Below are 19,340 nucleotides of genomic sequence, written 5' to 3'. Positions count from 1 at the left end.
CTAACTTTAAATTGTTATTTAAAAAATTTAAAAAAAATAAAATGATGGTTATTCCAGGAAAGGAAGGTATATTGGGATAGGCTCAGGGTACAGAGTGGGCCTCAGTTGTATCTATAAGTTTTATTCTTTAAAAAAATCTCAAGCAGATATGGCAAAAATCTTAATATCAGTGAACATGGATGGTGGATTCTTAGCATCCAGATTATTAGAAAGAACAGAAAACCTCTCCTAATCACACTACCCAGAGGTTACCATGGTTAAGCTTGTAACACATTTCTTAAGAGTTTCTGTGCTTCTGCCTTGTGTTCTTATTCTCTAGTGTGTGTGTGTGTGTGTGTGTGTGTGTGTGCGCGCGCGCGTGTGTGTAGTAAATTTGGGATCATGAAGTTGTACCTCCTAATTTCTTCATCTAACATCATATAGTAAGCATTTGAGCATTTGATATATAGCTATTTCACTATCTTCCAGTTTTCCCCTACTTATATAAACAAGAAATGGCTGTTTCTGATGTATGTCTCTGGCCCCATCATGAAATAGTTTCTTAGGATAGTTTTCTGATGTGGAATTCCTTGAATATTAATACTTTAAGGCTTTTGATACCTATTTTCTATATTGTCTTTGAGAATATTTGGCCTAATTTAATTCCTATCAGTAAAATGAGTATCCATGCTCATCACAGAGAATTAGTATCTTAAAAATGTTACTCAAATATATATATACATATATATATATATATATTTCATTTTAATTTTCATTTCTTTGATTGCTAATCAGGTTGGGCTTTATTTATTTTTGGTCAATTGTTTCTCTTCTTTTTTATGTCTTTATCATTTTTTTTATTAGAATGTTCATCTTTGTTTCAAGTTTTCTAATCTCTTTCCATTGTCTATATACTCCCGTTCTAATACCACATTGGGGTTAAATTGTTTCTTTTCTACATTTTTATATAAGCAAGCATCCTCTCTTTATTTTTGTTGTTCAAAAATTTCTTGGATGTCTCATGTTTTAAAACTTCCAGATGAGTGTTAAAATCATTTTCTCAAGTTTCAAAAATCCCACTGGGATTTTGCTCTGAATTACAATAAACTTACATCTGAATTTTGGAAAACTTGGCATGTTTCTATTGTTTAGTCTCCCTATCCAGGAACATGTTATTCTTCTACGTTTATGTAAATCTTGTATCTCTCCCAGTGAAGTTTTGCCATTTTCTTCAGCCAATTTTTAATTGGTTGTTTCTGGGTATTTTGTACATTATATTGCCATTTTAAGTGGTCTTGTTTCCCTTTATATTTTCTAACTAGTTATTATCAATATGTAAGAAACCTATTTAGTCTGTTCATTTCCTTTGTACTCGGGCATTTGACTAAACTCTCCCATCAGTTCTAAGATTTTTAATGCAGAACATCTTAGATTTTCTATGCAGATATTTCTTGTTGCATTGGCTGGAATTTCTCTGCCATAATTGTAAGGATGAAGAATGCTTGTCTTAATTTTGATTATAATGTCTCCAGCATCTCACTGTTACAGATGATGTTGGTTATTGTTTTCATCTCAATTGAACCTTATTCTTTCATGCGTAGGCTTTTAAGAAATTAATGTTTAGCTTCATTAATCCAGACATGGGTGTTGAAATGTAGCAAATGCCTCTTTTGGCCATATATTGAGATAGTCCAGTAACTCAGTTTTCTTTTTACTTCTGGGTATGATATAGTAAGAGATTTCCTAATGTTGTCAGGCTGACATTCGGGAATAAACTATAATTGGTGATATTATTTTCTTTTCAATACTGGCCATATTTTATTGGTTTAATGTTTTATGTTAGTTTTTTTTAATTTTAAGAGAATCAGTCATTAATTTCTATGTGGTATCTTTGGTAAGATTTTGCATCAGGGTCAGTTTAGCCTCAAAAAATTTGTTCAGGAGCCTTCCTTCTTTCACCACATGTGATTTTTAAAAAATTACTGGATAATTATATATTCCATGAAAATCTGAAAAAAAGACCATAAATAATCAGTCTGGGAATTTGAATAGAGCTTCTCAATAGAATATAATCTGCAAGGAGGATTTTCGTCTCTTGCTCTCTACTGTATTTCTACTATCTAGAACAGTTCCTGACATAGAGTAGGTATTCAGTAAATATTTGTTGAATAAAACTAATGGATAATATCCTCAGACATTTGTTGTATAGTTCAGGTTTCTTTATTTCTGAATTATTCTGTATTTTGCTCAATAAAGCTCTTTTAGTGTATCACTTAACACACGCATGCACACACACAAACACACCCCCCCCCAAAAAAAACTGGTTTGTTTTAGACAACCAAAGTATAGGTGTTACTAGAAAGATCATGTATTGTACTTAAATTCCCCACTGATATTAAGAACAATTATCAACATTTTCTAAAGTTTTCCAATATTACAAGTTTTAACAATGTTGTAAATTATATTTCAAGAAAATTTTCAAGCTAGCATTTTAAAGTTTCAATGATAGACGTAATGAATTGTTAGTTTCAATTTGAGATGGATATGTAGCTCATTCTCTTAATAAAAAAGCTAAAAGCAATTTCTTTTCCGAGTCCCTTAATACTTTCCAGAACACACTACAGATAATGAAGGTCACTTAAAATAAGTTCTAAATGTCACTTAAAGTAAAACTATGTCACTGAAAATAAAATATCAAATTTAAGCATGATCGCTCAGATTAATCATTTTCTTTTGCCTATATTACAACACCAGGGGTGATATGGGGGTAGAGGTAAAAAATGTCTCAGGTTGGGATTGATCATAATTGATCAATTGATCACAATTGATCATAATATATGGTTTTTAATCCCTTTCTTTTCAAACAAAGAGAACAAATGTGGTTTGATAATATTAACATTAACTTAAAATTAATATGATTAATTTTAAAGAACATAACCCAACTTACCACTTATTTATTTGACCCTGGGTAATATGATACAATTCCAAATGAAAGGAAACTATGATTGAACAGTATAGAGCAACCAAAAAATGAAATAAACCTACAATGCCCTCTGTTGATGAAATGTGTGACTACAGAATGCATGATCAAAAAGGAAAAATTCAACATATGTTTCTTAATTCATTTTTGTATCAGTTTAAAGTAGTTTCTCTAAAATATGTTTTAATTTCATAAAATGAATGTTCCATTTTTATAGCAGTCAGCACAGAAATATATAAGTTAATAGGGGAAAAAAATCAAAATAAAAATGGTTAATGCAGTAGTTCCAGTCACATGGCCTTGAACAGGTATTGTCTAGTCTGACCTCATTCCAGGAGAACAACAATAGGGAGGGAAGAACCATTTTTAGAGATTTTCAGGTAGGGCAGAGCGGAAGAGGTAGATAGGCAGTCTTCTGAACAAGGCCGATGGCTATTCTCCCCCCTCATTTTCCCTAGTCTTCAAATATCAGCTAAGTCCTTACAACTGCTGGAGTTCACCTGTGGCTTATGGGTGCAGGGATGGGTTGGTACCCGGAAACAAAATCTAAGTCCCCTCTTCCAGAAGGTGTTGAAGAGATTGATAGACATCCTCTGATAACTTTTTTTTAATTTTAATTTTTATTTATTTGACAGACAGAGATCACAAGTAGGCAGAGAGGCAGGCAAAGAGAGAAGGGAAACAGGCTCCCTGCTGAGCAGAGAGCCCGATGTGGGGCTCGATCCCAAGACTCTGGGATCATGACCTGAACCAAAGGCAGAGGCTTTAACCCACTGAGCCACCCAGGCACCCCCTCTGATAACTTTTCTCTCTTTGCTTTTTAGTAACATAATCATACATTTTGGTTGGGCATATTGGTACCCAGCATAAACACTCTATTTCTTAGCCTCATTTGCGGCTAGATTTGGCCATGTTTCTACATTCTGGCCAGTAAAATGAAAGGGGTAGTAACATATGTGACTTCCAGGAAATGTCTTTAAAAGAGGGGACACAGGGGCGCCTGGGTGGCTCAGTTGGTTAAGCAACTGCCTTCGGCTCAGGTCATGATCCCGGAGTCCTGGGATCGAGTCCCACATCGGGCTCCCAGCTCCATGGGGAGTCTGCTTCTCCCTCTGACCTCCCCTTTCATGATCTCTCTCTGTCTCTCAAATAAATAAATTAAAAAAAAAAAAAAGAGGGGACACATGTCCTTCTTCACCTTTTCCACCAGCCTGGTAAGCAAGGACAGTTGGCAACCATCTTGGACCATAAGGCAGAACATGTATGTTGCCATAAAGAAGAACATATATGTTGAAGATGACAAATCAACAGAATATAAGAAATTTGTGTTCCCAATACATTTATGAATCTCCCCTCCTCATGTTGGACTGCCTATTAGTCAACTATTTTTTTTGTGTTAACTTATTATTTTGTATCTTAGCTACCCCTGAATCTAAACCTAAATGAAAAAAAAAGGAGTATTGGGTAAAAACTTTCAGAGACTATGACACCATCAAGCATTATGACAAGTTGCTTTATAGTAATTATTCGCACATTTACCACATTACTCAAATACATTTGCATTAAATTTCCATTGAGTGTGTTAAAGATACATTGTATAAACCTAAGGTTAATTTTATTGTTATAGAATGAAAAATATTATAATATTTTCTGGATACCAATTCCTTACTTCTGTGCTTACGTTGACTCATTAGTTAAGGAGGGTTTCCTTGATGATTCACGTTGAATATAGGGTGTCCTTTTACGTGCAAAGGATTATTCTGAGGAAACTCGGATTTCATTCTACACTCATTCTAATCTTCCTTCAAAATCAAATAGAAATGGGCTCACATCTTCCAGACACCAGGAACTACTACACTTTGAGCTTTAGATGGATGTCATTGTTACAGAGGTGGTTAAATATGGTAGCATAACCCAAGAGAAGCTCCTGAGCAATGGCGGGACCTCAATAACACAACCAAAAGGGGCGAACATTTCAATTACAACAATGTCTTAATATCATTTGATATCCCCTCTGTCAATTTCACAACTAGAGAGATGATGGGTTGCTTGTCAACGGACCTGGGAGTGAACACTAAAAGATTCAATGTGTATGGTAAACTGCCACCAAGATATCTCCATTTATTCATCTTTTTTTTAAAGATTTCATTTATTTATTTAACAGACAGAGATCACAAGTAAGCAGAGCGGCAGGCAGAGAGAGAGGGAGAAGCAGGCTTCCCGCGGAGCAGAGAGCCTGATGTGGGGCTCGATTCCAGGACCCTGGGATCATGACCTGAGCCGAAGGCAGAGGCTTTAACCCACTGAGCCAACCAGGCACCCCTATTTATCTTTTCAACACAGGAACAGAAAATTAATACCATAGGCTATCTAACTTGTGGTTCTTCTCTGTTTGGGGATAAACACATCAAGGAAGTATGATGAGAGGACACAAAATCGAGAGGCCTCGTTCTGAGATAACTAATTCTGAGAACTGGTTTTTTTTTTTAAGATTTTTTTTTTTTCATTTGAGAGCAAGAAAGAGTGAGCTAGAGAGAGCATGAGTAGAGGAAGGGGCAGAAGGAGAGGGAAGCAGACTCCTGTGCTGAGCAGGAGGCCCAACACGGGGCTCCATGCTGGAGCTCGATCCCAGGACCCCAGGATCACAACCTGAGCCCAAGGCAGACGCTTAACCAACCGAGCCACCCAGGCGCCCCTAATTCTGAGACCTTAAGCAAAGCAATTAAATCACACCAGCTTCCTCTGCCCTAAAATGGTAATTACATTTGTCACACCTATCACACAGGATTATTGGGAGGGATTAAATGAAATCATGTAAATAAAGATACTTTGGAAATCAAAGAAATGATCAACAATTATAAGAACGTTACCTTTCTATCCAGATTATTAGAGAGCAAACTCTTTCCATGAATAAATTGACCATGTAACAAAATACACTTACTAACTTCCATCACCATAGAAAGCACTGTCACTGCTCCCACTGTAATGCAAAAATCCTATTTATTCAAATACCAGCCTGGGAAACACTTACCAAGTAGCCCACAAATATTTCATAATAATATCCAAATGGCTGAGGAATCTGGTATTTTCAAGTTTAATATTGTATGATGTATATATGTCAGGACTTGGGGAAAATTGTAGTAAAATTTATACATGATGTCCTCAGTATCCTTTTTTTCCCTTGATTCTATCCTACTCCCTACCCTCATACAACTCTATTAAACCTATTTTTTCATTTTATCCCCTTCCACAAGCAGAACCCCAGCAAATAACTAAGGTAACCCCAGTATTTAAAAAATTGATGTCATGTACATCTTGGCATAAATTAAAATCTCACGGACTCCTCAGTGGCTCAGTCAGTTAAGCATCTGCCTTCGGCTTAGGTCATGATCCCACGGTCCTGGGATCGAGTCCCACACCGTGCATCGAGCCTGCCTCTCCCTCTCCCCCTTGTTCATGTTCTCTCTCTCAATCTCTGAAATAAATAAATAATATCTTTTTAAAAAATAAATAAAATAAAAAATAAAGTCTCGGGAGGGAGAAGAATTTTAAGTTTTATCTCTAAAACGTGGAGTAAACAAAAGCTTTCACGACCTCCTCCCCTAAGAATTTCAGCTCATTAGTAGGGGAATAATCTTCTTCAGTGTAAAAACTGAAGTGGCGAAGGACAAGCCCATGGACTTTAAAACCACATTCTGTAAGCATATGAGATAAGCCTGATTCTGATGGGAAATCAAGGGCAAAACCTACTTTTTCCGTCATATCCCAACAATAGATGGGCCTCTGTAATTCCTGTCTGAACCATGTAATTTACAAAAGAGTGCTTATAAGACTGTACCAGTTTAGCTTGTTAAAGACAATCCAATTAGAAGCAGAATATTGCTGCTTGTTTCCTAGCTTTCCTTTATTCTGGGTAATTTGAGATGCCCACCCCACCAACACACACACACACATACACACACACACACCTGTAACCTCTCACCTCTCAACCATCCTCCTCAACCCCACTTACACAGGTTCCCTCCTAAAGGGCTTAATTTTTCCTGTTGCACCAAGAGGCAGTTACCCAGTTCTTAAAACTCTATCTGAACCCTGGATTTCCATCAATGCCAACAACCTGCCTGTGTCTAATGCCTACCATCACATTTCATAGCAAACATAACTTTTCTGAGATATCTTAAAAATTAATAGTATAATGGGGCACCTGGGTGGCTGATTTGGTGGGTGTTTGCCTTCAGCTCAGGCTGGGATCCAGCCCCACTTGGCTCCCCACTCAGTGGGGAGTCTGCTTCGTCCTCTGCCCCTCCCCCCTGCTCATGCTCTAGCTCTATCTCTCACTCTATCTCTGTCAAATAGTCCTTAAAAAAAATTAATAGTATGACTAAAACATCAGTAATCTTTCACATTTTGTAAAATTCAGCAAATCAATAATATTTCACATTCCCCAAAGTTTCTGAAAGTCACAATACTTCAGCAATAAGCAAAAGGATGAGACTTCATTGGTTTATAAAGGAATAGGTACTTGGGAAAGCATGCGTTCTACACAGTGTCTTCAAGTTGAAATCATGTTTTTAGAGGCCCAGAGAAGGAATAGTCATTAGCAGAGGGAAAGACCCGGAAGGCACCTTTCTCTCCTGCATATACAAATAGGAAAAAGCACTCACAGGAAAATGCAAATTTTTCCTTTTATCTACAGCCGTTCGCAAAGACAACAGATTTGTCAGAAACATCACTTCATAGCACAAACCAAGATTTTTGGGGAGAATTAGAGTTGATTTTTATTTGTGCTAACATAAAAGTAAAATCCTTACAAAGGGAGAGAAGAAGTAAAGAAATATAAATATATGATCATTAAAGTAAATAAATTTTCAGCAGAGACCATTGAAACAGTATTTTATAACTGAATAAATGCATTCTTGACCATAACCAAGATTACAAATTTTGAAACATTTGTAGCTAATATTTTGAAAGCACAACAATAAGCAACAATAATTAAGAACTTTTTCCCTGAAATAAAGAACTTTTTAAAAAATGGTTTAATTATGGCCAGAAACACAGTTTACAAAATATTTCAATAATAAAAAGTAACCTATTTTCTGTATACACAATAAGCTGGTCTTTGAAAAGAAAGAAACTCAAAATCTGATTTTATTTTCTGTGTATTTTAATGTAATTATTTTCCAGTAAAGGATTCATAAACCACCTTTATTTCTAATTCTAACATAGCTTTATATGAATGTGTTCATACGTATATAAATATATAGTTATATAATAATGTGAATTTGTCCATCTTATTTTAAAAATATAATTAACTTTATAGGCATATTAAATAAGACAGTGTAGGGTATGTTATGATCTTAATAAGGCTAATAATTTTTCTGATAAATTACAATATAAATCATACACATTATCTCATATGGATTCATTTCTAACTACTGTACCTAGTCTAAACTCAACCATTTATCTCTACCAGAACCATTAAAACTTCCTTCTTTACAGAGAAAACTGGAAGCCAGGAAGTCAAGAACTGCCTGGCCCTTTTTTTCACCATCATACTTATAAAATTATCAGGTTACAATAAACATATATATTAAAACTATCCAAAGACTTTATTTATCCTATCAACTATTAGCTATTATAGAAATAAGGGACAAGAGTAAGTGAAAAATTCTGTGTAGTGACCAATGGGTTATATACTTTTCTTGCCTAGAAATTGTCCAGATACCCAAAGAATATTTACTAATTAGCTCAATTCAATATGAATTTAAGGACATAAAGTTAACTAAGGACATGGAATGTAGAATTGAAGACAACACATTAAGACTTGATGATTTTAACATTATAAAAATTCACAAGACTGAGATTTTTAATATACCTATTATTGCAAATTCATTTAGTTCACAAAATTTTACATTTTAGTAATTTAAAACTGTGAAAACAATAATGACAATTTATTTGACTTATAAAAGTAAGAAATTTAAATATTTTAAACCTCCATAAATGAAAGTCTTAAACTATCAAGAATATCATATCTTTATTATTTTTACATGATAGTGAAATCAGGGAGACAACAAAAAATTGTCATTAAACTAAAATTAAGTCACTGTGATTTGTCCAAATTGTCTTCTTATTTGGAATATTACGTGAATTATTTTCTGATGCAATTCATAAAACTCTTTACTCTTGAAATCATCCCCAAAACAACTGAATGTCTCATTTTTCTGCTTATTTTGTTACCTAACAACCTATGCCAATAGAAAATTTGGCATCTAATGAACAGGAGATAACAAAATTAAAGGAAGAATAACATTCATTCCATAATTTTTTTTTGTTTTTCTGTTAGTTTTTCACAAGTGGATAGACTCCATACTTTTTTTTAAAAGATTTATTTATTTACTTATTTACTGAGAGAGAGAGACAGTGGGTAGGGGAAGAGGGAGCGAATCTTTCAAGCAGACACCTTGCTGAGCACAGAGCCCTATGTGGGACTTGATCTCATGACCTAAGAGATCATGATCTGAGCTAAAACCAAGAGTTGGACTCCCAACCAATAGAGCCACTCAGGTGCCCCAGGACTCTATAGTCCCAATTATTTATACCAGTTGTCATATTCTATTTATTTATTTATTTATTTATTTTTCCAGTTGCTGTATTTTATTTTTACTTTTTCAGATTTTATTTATGTATTTGAGAGATAGTGAGTGAGAGAGCACAGAGGGAGAGGGAGAAGCAGATTCTCCACCAAGCGGGAAGCCTGACCCAGGGTTCAATCCAAGGACCCTGAGATCATAACCTGAGCTGAAGGCAGATGATTAACCCACTGAGCCACCCACATACCCCTCCAGTTGTAGTATTTTAAAAATCAGTTGTTAGTGGGTGATATCAACGAGGTGACAGAACAAGAAAGCCCCAGGCCACAGACCCTTTTTTCCCCATGGAGATATCAAACAACTACAGATTGACTTAAATAACTTTATAGGAACTCTGTATACCAATGAAAGATCTATAGCAACCATGTGATTGCCCAATCAAGAAAAAAACACATGAAAACCAGTGGGAAATTTTGTAGCCTTTCTGCTCACTCTTGTCTTCCTCCCATGGGGGCATGCTTGAAAAATAGCAGCACAATTCCTGGTTCCATCCATCCGGCAGAAGCAGAGTGAAACTTGTTTACAAGGATTTGGTGTGTCCTTGGGCTGTTGGAGTGACTGGTTTATGTCTTCCGTGACTCCAAGCTCAGTTGAGGAACAGCAGAAACTTTTGGATCTCAGTCTGGAAGTCATGCGAGACAACAGAGAGTATCTTGGCATGCAAACATTACAGAGGAGTGCAGACCTGTGGATGTCTGTGAGACAGAGAGTCTAAGTAGAGGAATACAATAGAAATTCTAAGGTCCCAAGAAGCTCAAATGAGACTTTGGGGAAATTGAGACATTTAAAAGCAGCTGGGAAATAAAAATTAGAAATTAAAAAAGTACACACAGAGACTCACAAAAAAACAAATCCCCATAGAAGCCCCAGGCTGATCCCAAGGCTCAGGGTCCCTCTAAATAGTGAAGGTCTTCCATGTCAGTCTTTAAAGACTAGAAGAGGTGGGCATTTTCCCAAATGCCCGATTTTCAGCAAGGTATCAAAAAGCATACAAAAAAACAAGAAAATGTGGCCCATTCAAAGGAATACAATAAATCTCCAATAATCATTTCTAAAGAACATATGCATCAGACTTACTACACAAACATTTTAAAAGATCTATCTTAAATATGCTCAAAGAGCTAAAGGGAAGCATGGACAAAAACTACAGAAATTCAGGAAAAAGATATATAAACAAAATGAGAATATCAACAAAGATAGAAATAATAAAGTATCAGAGTCTGGAGCTGTAAAATACAATCACTGAACTGAAAAATTTACTAGAAAGGTATTCAAAAGAAGACTCAAACAGGGAGAAAAAAGCATCAGTGAAGTTAAAGACATTGGAAATAATTGAGTCTGAGGAGTAAAAAGAAAAAAGGACTGATGAAAAGTAAACAGAGACTAAAGGACTCATGGGATACAGTGGAGTGAAACAATGCACACATCAGGGAAATCCCAGAAGAGGAGGGATAGAGAAAGGCGAAGACACATTATTTGAAGAAATAATAACAGAAAATTTCTCAAATTTAAGGTAATATGTGAATATACAAACCCAAGAATCTTAACAATCTTAACAATTCCACTTAACCCAAATAGTCCAACACTGACACCATTATAATTAAACCTTTGAAAGCCAAAGAAAAAAAATAGTGAAAATAGCAAGAGAAAAGTGACTCATCATATACAAGGAATCCCCAATAAAAATATGGGTGGATTTCTCAGCAGAGACCTTGCAGGCCAGGAGGCAGTAATATGATGTATGTAAAGTGCGGAAAGAAATAAACTGTTGCCCAAGAATTCTACATCCAGTAAATACATCTGTCAATAATAAGGGAGAAATTAAAACATTTCCAGACAAAATCAGAAAGAGTTCATTATGAATAGAAATGCTAAAGAGGGGCACCTGGGTGGCTCAGTCAGTTAAGTGTCCAACTCTTGACTCTTGATTTCCACTCAGGTCATGCTCTCAGGGTCATGGGATGGATCCCTATGTCAGGCTCCATGCTCAGTGTGGAGTCTGCTTGAGATTGTCTCTCTCCCTCTCTCTCTAAAAATAATATTAATAAGTAATGCTAAAAGAAATACTAAAAAGAATCCTTAAAATTGAAATAAAAGACACTATATAGGGGCACTTGGGTGGCTCAGACGGTTAAGCATTTGCCTTCAGCTCAGGTCATGATCCCAGAGTCCCAGGATCAAGCTCCCTACTCAGCAGAGAGTCTGCTTCTCCCTTTCTCTCTCCCCCTGCCTCTCCCTCCTGCTTGTGCTCGCATTCTCTCTCTCTCTCTTTCTCTCAGACAAATACATAAAATCTTAAAGAAAAAGGATGCTAGATAGTAACTCGAAGTCATATGAAAATATAAAGCCTTCTAGTAAAAGCAAGTGCCTGGGCAAATGTAAAAAAAACAACAAAAAACACAGTATTATAGTGATTTTGGTTTGTAACTCCTCTTAACTATTTTCTACAGGATTTAGAAAGACAAAATCATAAAAATAATCATAAATCTATGTAAGTGGGTATCCAATATATAAAAGATGTAATCTGTGACATCGATGACATAAAGTGGAAGCAGGAAGCAGAGTTGTAAAAGAGAAAAGTTTATGTATGCAATTGAAGTTAATTTGGTATCAATTAAGGGAGATAATCATAACTTTAGGAGGTTATATGGAACCTCCATGGTAACCATAATAAAATATCTATTGACTATACACAAAAGGAAATAGGAAGACAATCAAAATGCAGCACTACAAATACTGAACTAAAGATAAAGGAGGTAAGCAGTCATGGAGAAAAGGAGGGACAAAATTGCTAAAAGATGAATAGAAAACAACAACAACAAAAAATAAAGTGATAAAAGTAAATGCTTCCCCACCAGTAATTACTTCACATCCAAACATATTAAATACCCCATCAAAAAACATATATTGGGGGCGCCTGGGTGGCTCAGTGGGTTAAGCCGCTGCCTTCGGCTCGGGTCATGATCCCAGGTCCTGGGTTCAAGCCCCGCATCGGGCTTTCTGCTCAGCAGGGAGCCTGCTTCCTCCTCTCTCTCTGCCTACCTCTCTGCCTGCTTGTGATTTCTCTCTGTCAAAATAAATAAACAAAATCTTTAAATTAAAAAAAAAATATATTGGCAGAATGGATTAAAAGCAGAATCCAAGTGTATGTCATCTAAAAGGGAGTACTTTTAGGTATAATATGCAGAGATTGATAGTAAAAAGATGAAAAAAGAGATTTCATGCAGTAATCAAAAGGGAATATAAAGTTAAGTTGTTGATTTTTTTTAAAAGATTTTTTAAAAGATTACTATTTATTTATTTGAGTGAGCTAGCAGAGCAAGCAAGAACACAAGTTGGCAGGGAGGGCCAGATGGAGCCCAATGCGGGGCTCAGTCCCTGGACCCTGGGACCATGATCTGAGCCAAAGGCAGATGCTTAACCAACTGAGCCACCCAGGTGCCCCTAAGTTGTTGATTTAAGTCCTTTTTGTAAAAAAAAAAAAAAAAGAAAGCATTTAAACCTATCAATTTCCTGTTCCGCACTGATTTTGCTGCATTCCATAAGTATTAGTATATTGTATATTCATTTGCATTTGCACCAAGACAGTTTTTAATTTCCTTTCTAATTTCTTCTTTGACCCATTGGTTGTTTAATAGTGTGCTGTTTAATTGCCACAGATTTGTGAATTGACCAGTTTTCCTTCTGCTGTTGATTTCCAGTTTCATCCGTTGTGATTGGAAAAAAGTACTTCGTATGATTCAATATTTTTACATTTATTAAGATTTGTTTTGAGCACCTGGGTGGCTCAGTTGGTTAGGCGTCTGCCTTCAGCTCAGGTCATGCTCCTGTGATCCTGGGATCAAGTCCCACATTGGGCTCCCTGCTCTGAGGAAACCTTGCTTCTCCCTCTGCCTCTGCCTCTCTGTCTCTCATAAATAAATAAATAAAATCTTTTTTAAAAAAAGACTTGTTTTGTGGCCTTTTGGTCTATCCTGAAGAATGTTTTCATGTGAACTTAAGAGAAACATGCATTCAGCTATTTTTAGAAAAATAACAGAACTATAAGAAAAGGTAGAAGCAACATCGTGTCCATCGATGGATAAATGAGTAAACAAAATGTGGCATATATATACTGAAATATGTTTTTTTAATTTGATTTATTTATTGACGGAAAAAGAGGTAGCAAGAGAGGGAACACAAGCAGGGAGAGTGGGAGACAGAGAGGCAGGCTTCCCACTTAGCAGGGAGTCCAACATGAGGCTGGATCCCAGGACCCTGGGATCATGACCGGAGCCAAAAGCGACCCAGGTGCCCTATACTGTAGAGTATTATCTGGCCTGAAAAAGGAATAAAATTTTGACACACGGTACAGTATGGATGAAACTTGAAGACATTATGTTAAGTGAAATAAACCAGTCACAACATGACAAATATTGAGTCATTCTACTTCTATGAGGTAACTATTCTATCCAAATCTGTAAAAACAGAAAGAAAAATGGTAGTTTCTACGGGCTGAGTGGAGGGAAGAATAGGCATGTAGTGTTTAATGCATATAGATTTTCAGTTGGGGAAGATGAAAAAGCTTTGGACATGGGTGGTGGTGATGGGTTGCACAACCATGTGAATGTACTTACAGCCATAGAAGTGTGCCCTTAAAATTGTTTAAAATGTTAAATTCTATGTTTTGTATATTATACTGCAATAAAAAAAATAAATGAAAAACTCAGTGGTTAGAAGAGTACTTTAATGTGCTTGATGAGAATATTTTTAAAGGTTTTTGAAGTGTTCTCTTGGATACCAGGAGGGTCAAAATTCAAAACGCTTTTGTTAGAGACAATGTTACTGGGCTGCATTCAATTTTATTTGATGAAACAGGAAAGTTAGATGTCAACATAACCATAGTAACATACCAAAAGAAGTGTTGTTACCCAGCCATTAAATATTGAAATCCTTCCATGCTCTATTCTTTCTTTGTATGTCCTACACTGACATGAGGGAATTTCTTCCATATCTAGAGCTTCAATTATCATTTGTATGTAGATGCCTCAAAAATTTATGTCTTCAGTTATCTCCCCGAGCTCAACTATTTCATGTCTCAGTGTCACCTCAAATTCAACATGTCCAACACCAAATTCATGATTAGTAATCCCATACATGGTTATCTCCCATCCATCTAATTGAATAAGCCCTAAAGCCAGGAGCATCATTCTCCTTTATATCCCATATCCTATTAGAAACTCCTGTGCCACCCACCATGTACTTCTTCCTACCACTTATCTCATTAGCACTTTTACATTCATTTCTGCGAGTGTTTGATTAATATCTGTCTCCCACACTACAGTGCACATTCCAGGTGAATAGAGACCTTATTTTCGCTCATAATCATATCCCCAGAATTTATTACAGTGCCTGTCTTTACAGGAGTGTTTAATCCATACTTATTGAATAAATAAATCTTTAAGCTTTGAACTCATAAATGGGAAATAAGTTTGATGTGAAAAATTTGTAAATAATTCCTTTCTTTCCTATCCATATGAAGATGTGAGTCTTTCCCCCAAGCAGTTAGGGGTTGTAGTTTGACATTCATCTTGAGATTACCCTGGCTATTGCTTTTAGTTCTGAGTTTTTAGTTCAGTGTCATCTATGCAGGTTTCTTGAAACATTTCCTGTTGAGTATAACGATTCCTGTATCTGTTACTTCTCATTAATATTAATCCAAATATACTGTTCAATTCCTTGAGTGGAAAATATTAAATACTCGATGCTTACAAGTCAGAAAGTACAAGTAGAGGGCCTGAGGATGGGGAAGAGGGCAAGGGAATGAGGGAGTTTACCTCAGGACTCAATTCTGTGATTTAGGGCCTGTTTTTGCTACTAGTTTCAAATGAGTTTACTTAATACCTGATTCTGTTTCTGCATACCTGAAAGTAGACACAGTATTTAAAAATACCTGTAGCACAAAATTATTGTGAGAATTATATGAGAGAATGTCTCTAGAATTACTTTTTAAACTGTACAGTGACACTAATGTACATAATTAGCCCAATGGCGAATAGGGTCAGAGTGAATCCTAAAATAGCAATGGGACTGTGGAAAAGGTTTCCGGCAAAGACTTACGCGGTTTGTGGGTAACTACTTTTCACAGTACATTTCCATCTCGTTTCTGACCTTGTTTTTGAAATGAATAATGGAGTGGTTGCAGCAAAGACAAATTAAATTATCTTTAATTTAAAAGAGAAAAAAAAGGAGGGAGGAGCAATTTCAAAATCTTGTATTTAACCAATGAATTTGGAGTCTGTATTTTTACCGTGTTTCAGCTTCCTGGACATCCCAACTGCCCCGGGTGTCTATCAGTGCCCTCCCTGTCTACCGACCTGATAGCACAACCAAGTAGGCAGACATCGTGCCACCTGCTTATGGGTTTTACGTCATCAAATTGTGACGCAGCGCCCTCACGTAGGTGCTCCACTGTGACATCACATGCCCTTTGCAGTATATAAAGCCGGAAGCGGAAGCGTCTTCCAGATGCACCAGGCAGTGTGGGACGCTTAGAATCGTTGCCCGCGGCTTCCCTAGTCCGGGCGACTAGTGTCCCCCTGCTTCCCAACTGCCAGCCGAGTGCCTCCGTACCCGAGAAGAGAAAAAGAAGTGGAAGAGGAAACATGAATATGCTGTTGCTTCTACTGAGCGGCATTCTGTTTGCTTTTCTGTTTGTCTTCTGGAAAAGCCGCTTTCAGGTAAAGTGTGTAAGAGAAATTGGAATTAGATGAAGTTAGATGGTTCATGGATGGGAGGTGTGTGTCTGAGAGAGTAGAAAGGTACTAAAATAGTAAAATAAGGGTAAGGGAAGATCATTTCATTCCTCTTCTCTTGCGAGAGCCCCAGATGTTTATCCCCACTCTTTGTTCTTATTGACCAATGACTGGGTAGCTGTGGTCTGCTTTAAAAAGCATTGAGTGATGTGGTGTGCTTTTCACCCACTTGAAAAGTAGAGCTGAAAGTGCCCGTTTCCCACCACTTCCTATTTTAGGAATCTATACCTTCTCTCTCTTCTCTAGCTTCTACTACAGCCTTTATGTTTGTTTGCCTCTTTTCCCCATGGTTTCAACCATCTTTATGACAGGTATTTGGGCTTTCACAAATAATTCAGGTCAGAATGTGGGTTTCCTGGTGATGTTGAAAGCTGCAAGTGACTTTAGATCTTTGGTGATCCTTTTAGTTAAGGATTAGGGTCCAGGTATAGACCTACTTTTCTGTCCAAGAAATGTAAACCAAAAATAGGACAATTTTGATATTTAAAGGTTACTTTCATATACATGTTTTTCAGTGTTTTGGAAGGGCATATTTCCAGATAAACATTGTTGTTCAACAGATTTTCAATCTCTAATTCTTAGGGGAGGACAATCAGTTTATTTTGGTAACCAAGACTAATTAGGCATGTTATTTGGTAGTACTGTAGACCCTTGAGCAACATAGGTTTGAACTCCAAGGGTCTTTACTCTTTCTTTTTTGGATACAGTACTTCAAACATATTTTCTCTTTCTTATGATTTTCTTAATAACATTTTCTTTCCTCTAGCTTACTTTATTGTACAAATACAGTATATAACACATATACAAAATATGTGTTAATCAACTTATCTGTAAGGCTTCTGGTCAACACTAGGCTATTAGGGTTAACTTTTGGGAGAGGCAAAAGTTATACATGGGTTTTTATACAGAGAATCGATGTCTTTAACGCCCCCACCTTGTTCAAAGGTCAACTGTATTTGGAAATTGCTAAATTCAATAAACTAAATATGTATAATTTCCTTCCCTTACAGAGCAGCGTTGGTGAAATGTCATCAAATTCGACTTCTCTTGCACTAGTAAGACCAACCTCTTCTACTGGGTCAACTAAGAGCAATACTGATAAGAGTCTTTCAGTCACCAGCCTCTCTCGGGATATCTTAATTAATTCCCCACACATGATAACCATGCAGAAGCGAATACTGGTAAACCTCAGGATCGTGGAATACAAGCTGGCTGAATTGGAACATTTCCTAGTTATCAAGGGCTTAAATGGTGCATTAGTTAACTGGAAATCTGACAGGCTTAGAGAATGTCGTAACAGTGAAGGCAATCATTAAAGGCACTTTGAGTGAATTCATTTGATTATACGTGTTTATACCAAATGAATTGTTGTTGAAAAAGGGGGAGGGGATGCCAAGTCAGGTACAAAATCCAGACATTTATCAATTTGCTTTTACTGACATTTAAAGAATCGATTACATATTTTATATACTTATACATTTATATATTTTATATATATATACAAGTTTGACAAGTTTATAAACATGTATAAACATATATGTGTGCGTGTATATATATATATATATATATATATATGTTTTACTGGGGAAAGAATGAAAGTACAGTAGAGAAAGAAACAGTTCCTAAGTTTTGCATTTAAAAAATAAGCTACAGCAAAAAGAATATAGTTGAGATATGGTGATTTCCATTTCACTCACACGTGAGAAATAGTTTTGGTGTACAACACAATATTGCAAATGTCTTATTGCATTCAAGTAAATGGGATTTGATGGAACTCTATTATATAGAATACTCTCTTACCACTGTCAAATCTGTAATAAGAGCTATCATTGAGCACCCTAAAATATGCCAGGCACTGTTAAGATCTGGCCTTAGACACTTATGAAGACAGTCACACAAACTTTACTCTTTGTAGTCAACTCTTGAAGGGGTTTTCTTCCCCATCATCCTCTCCTCCACCAATTTGATAGAAATGTGCCTAAATCTTCCCTGAATTACAAGAATCACCTATAGAAAAGGGCATACCTTTTTCTAGTGGGTGGAAAATTGACACCTCAGATAGCACCAAAATAGAATGATAGAATGCATGTAATGTAATATGGGTTAAAATGAAGAAAAAGTGTTTAACTCTAGTCATTCATCTATTTCAAATATTTTATAAAATCCAGTGTAACCGAGGAATTAACAATCTGTTGAAGTTCACTAATGGCATTTGACTTACCCTCAGACTCCTCAGAATATCTAACACACAGGTTCATTTAATATATGTGTACATAGCTCACTGAGGTTTTTCCATTATAGGCCTGTTTACCTACCTTCGTGCCCCTTCTCCCCAAAATAAATTACCAGTATAAATTAAATACCTTAATCCCTTACTCCTTTAATCTTCAATCAAAGGGAAAAGGAAAAGGAATTTAAAATGTATCAGAAATTAAGGTTTATTCCTCACTTACTGAGGACAAAAAGCCAGAAGTAGTAGTATATGTGGTTCTTAAACTTTTTTGAGTCACAGATCTCTTTGGTATTCTTATGAAAACTCTAGACTCTCTCCCTAGAAAAATGCGTGTACACATTCACATAGAAAAATATTGTGTATAATGTTGGTTTCATATGTTCTCTGAAGCCCAGGATAAGAGCCTTAAGAACAGCTGAGAAGTTTCTTACATATTTAGGCACTGTTCACTATCCTAGGCTGTGATGTTTAAACCAGTGGTCAATAATATCAACATATAAGCCTATTAATGACACGTTTTCATTATCTTTTTTTAAATGAAACTGGGACATAGGATTTTGTAATTTGCCTTCTCTCATACTTGACAAGTTTGACAAGTTTATCTCCTTTAAGTGTGTAAATAAATTATCACCTGTAAGTAGAAACTTACTCAAATAAGACAAAAATCATTTTACCTGATCTATTAATGATATATTACAATCATA

At 36.0% G+C, this 19,340-nt stretch overlaps 1 protein-coding gene across 1 annotated transcript; it reads left to right on the top strand.

The window, feature by feature from the left end:
* The first annotated feature begins 16,253 nt into the window (after positions 1–16,253).
* On the top strand, positions 16,254–17,719 carry LOC111157203 (cancer/testis antigen 83). Its single transcript, XM_022518495.1, has 2 exons — positions 16,254–16,328; positions 17,414–17,719. The coding sequence occupies exons 1-2, from the start codon at positions 16,254–16,256 to the stop codon at positions 17,717–17,719; spliced, it is 381 nt and encodes a 126-aa protein (XP_022374203.1).
* The last annotated feature ends 1,621 nt before the right edge of the window (positions 17,720–19,340 follow it).

This window comes from Enhydra lutris, unplaced genomic scaffold (genome assembly GCF_002288905.1).
Source record: "Enhydra lutris kenyoni isolate GAN:26980312 unplaced genomic scaffold, ASM228890v2 scaffoldscaffold53, whole genome shotgun sequence".
Taxonomy (NCBI): domain Eukaryota; kingdom Metazoa; phylum Chordata; class Mammalia; order Carnivora; family Mustelidae; genus Enhydra; species Enhydra lutris.
This window is presented reverse-complemented; position numbering and strand designations above follow the sequence as displayed.

Coding starts and splice junctions, on each gene's coding strand:
- LOC111157203 (XM_022518495.1), top strand. CDS start 16,254: ATGAATATGCTGTTGCTTCTACTGAGCGGCATTCTGTTTGCTTTTCTG. Junction 16,329..17,413: donor TCTGGAAAAGCCGCTTTCAG/GTAAAGTGTGTA, acceptor CTTCCCTTACAG/AGCAGCGTTGGTGAAATGTC.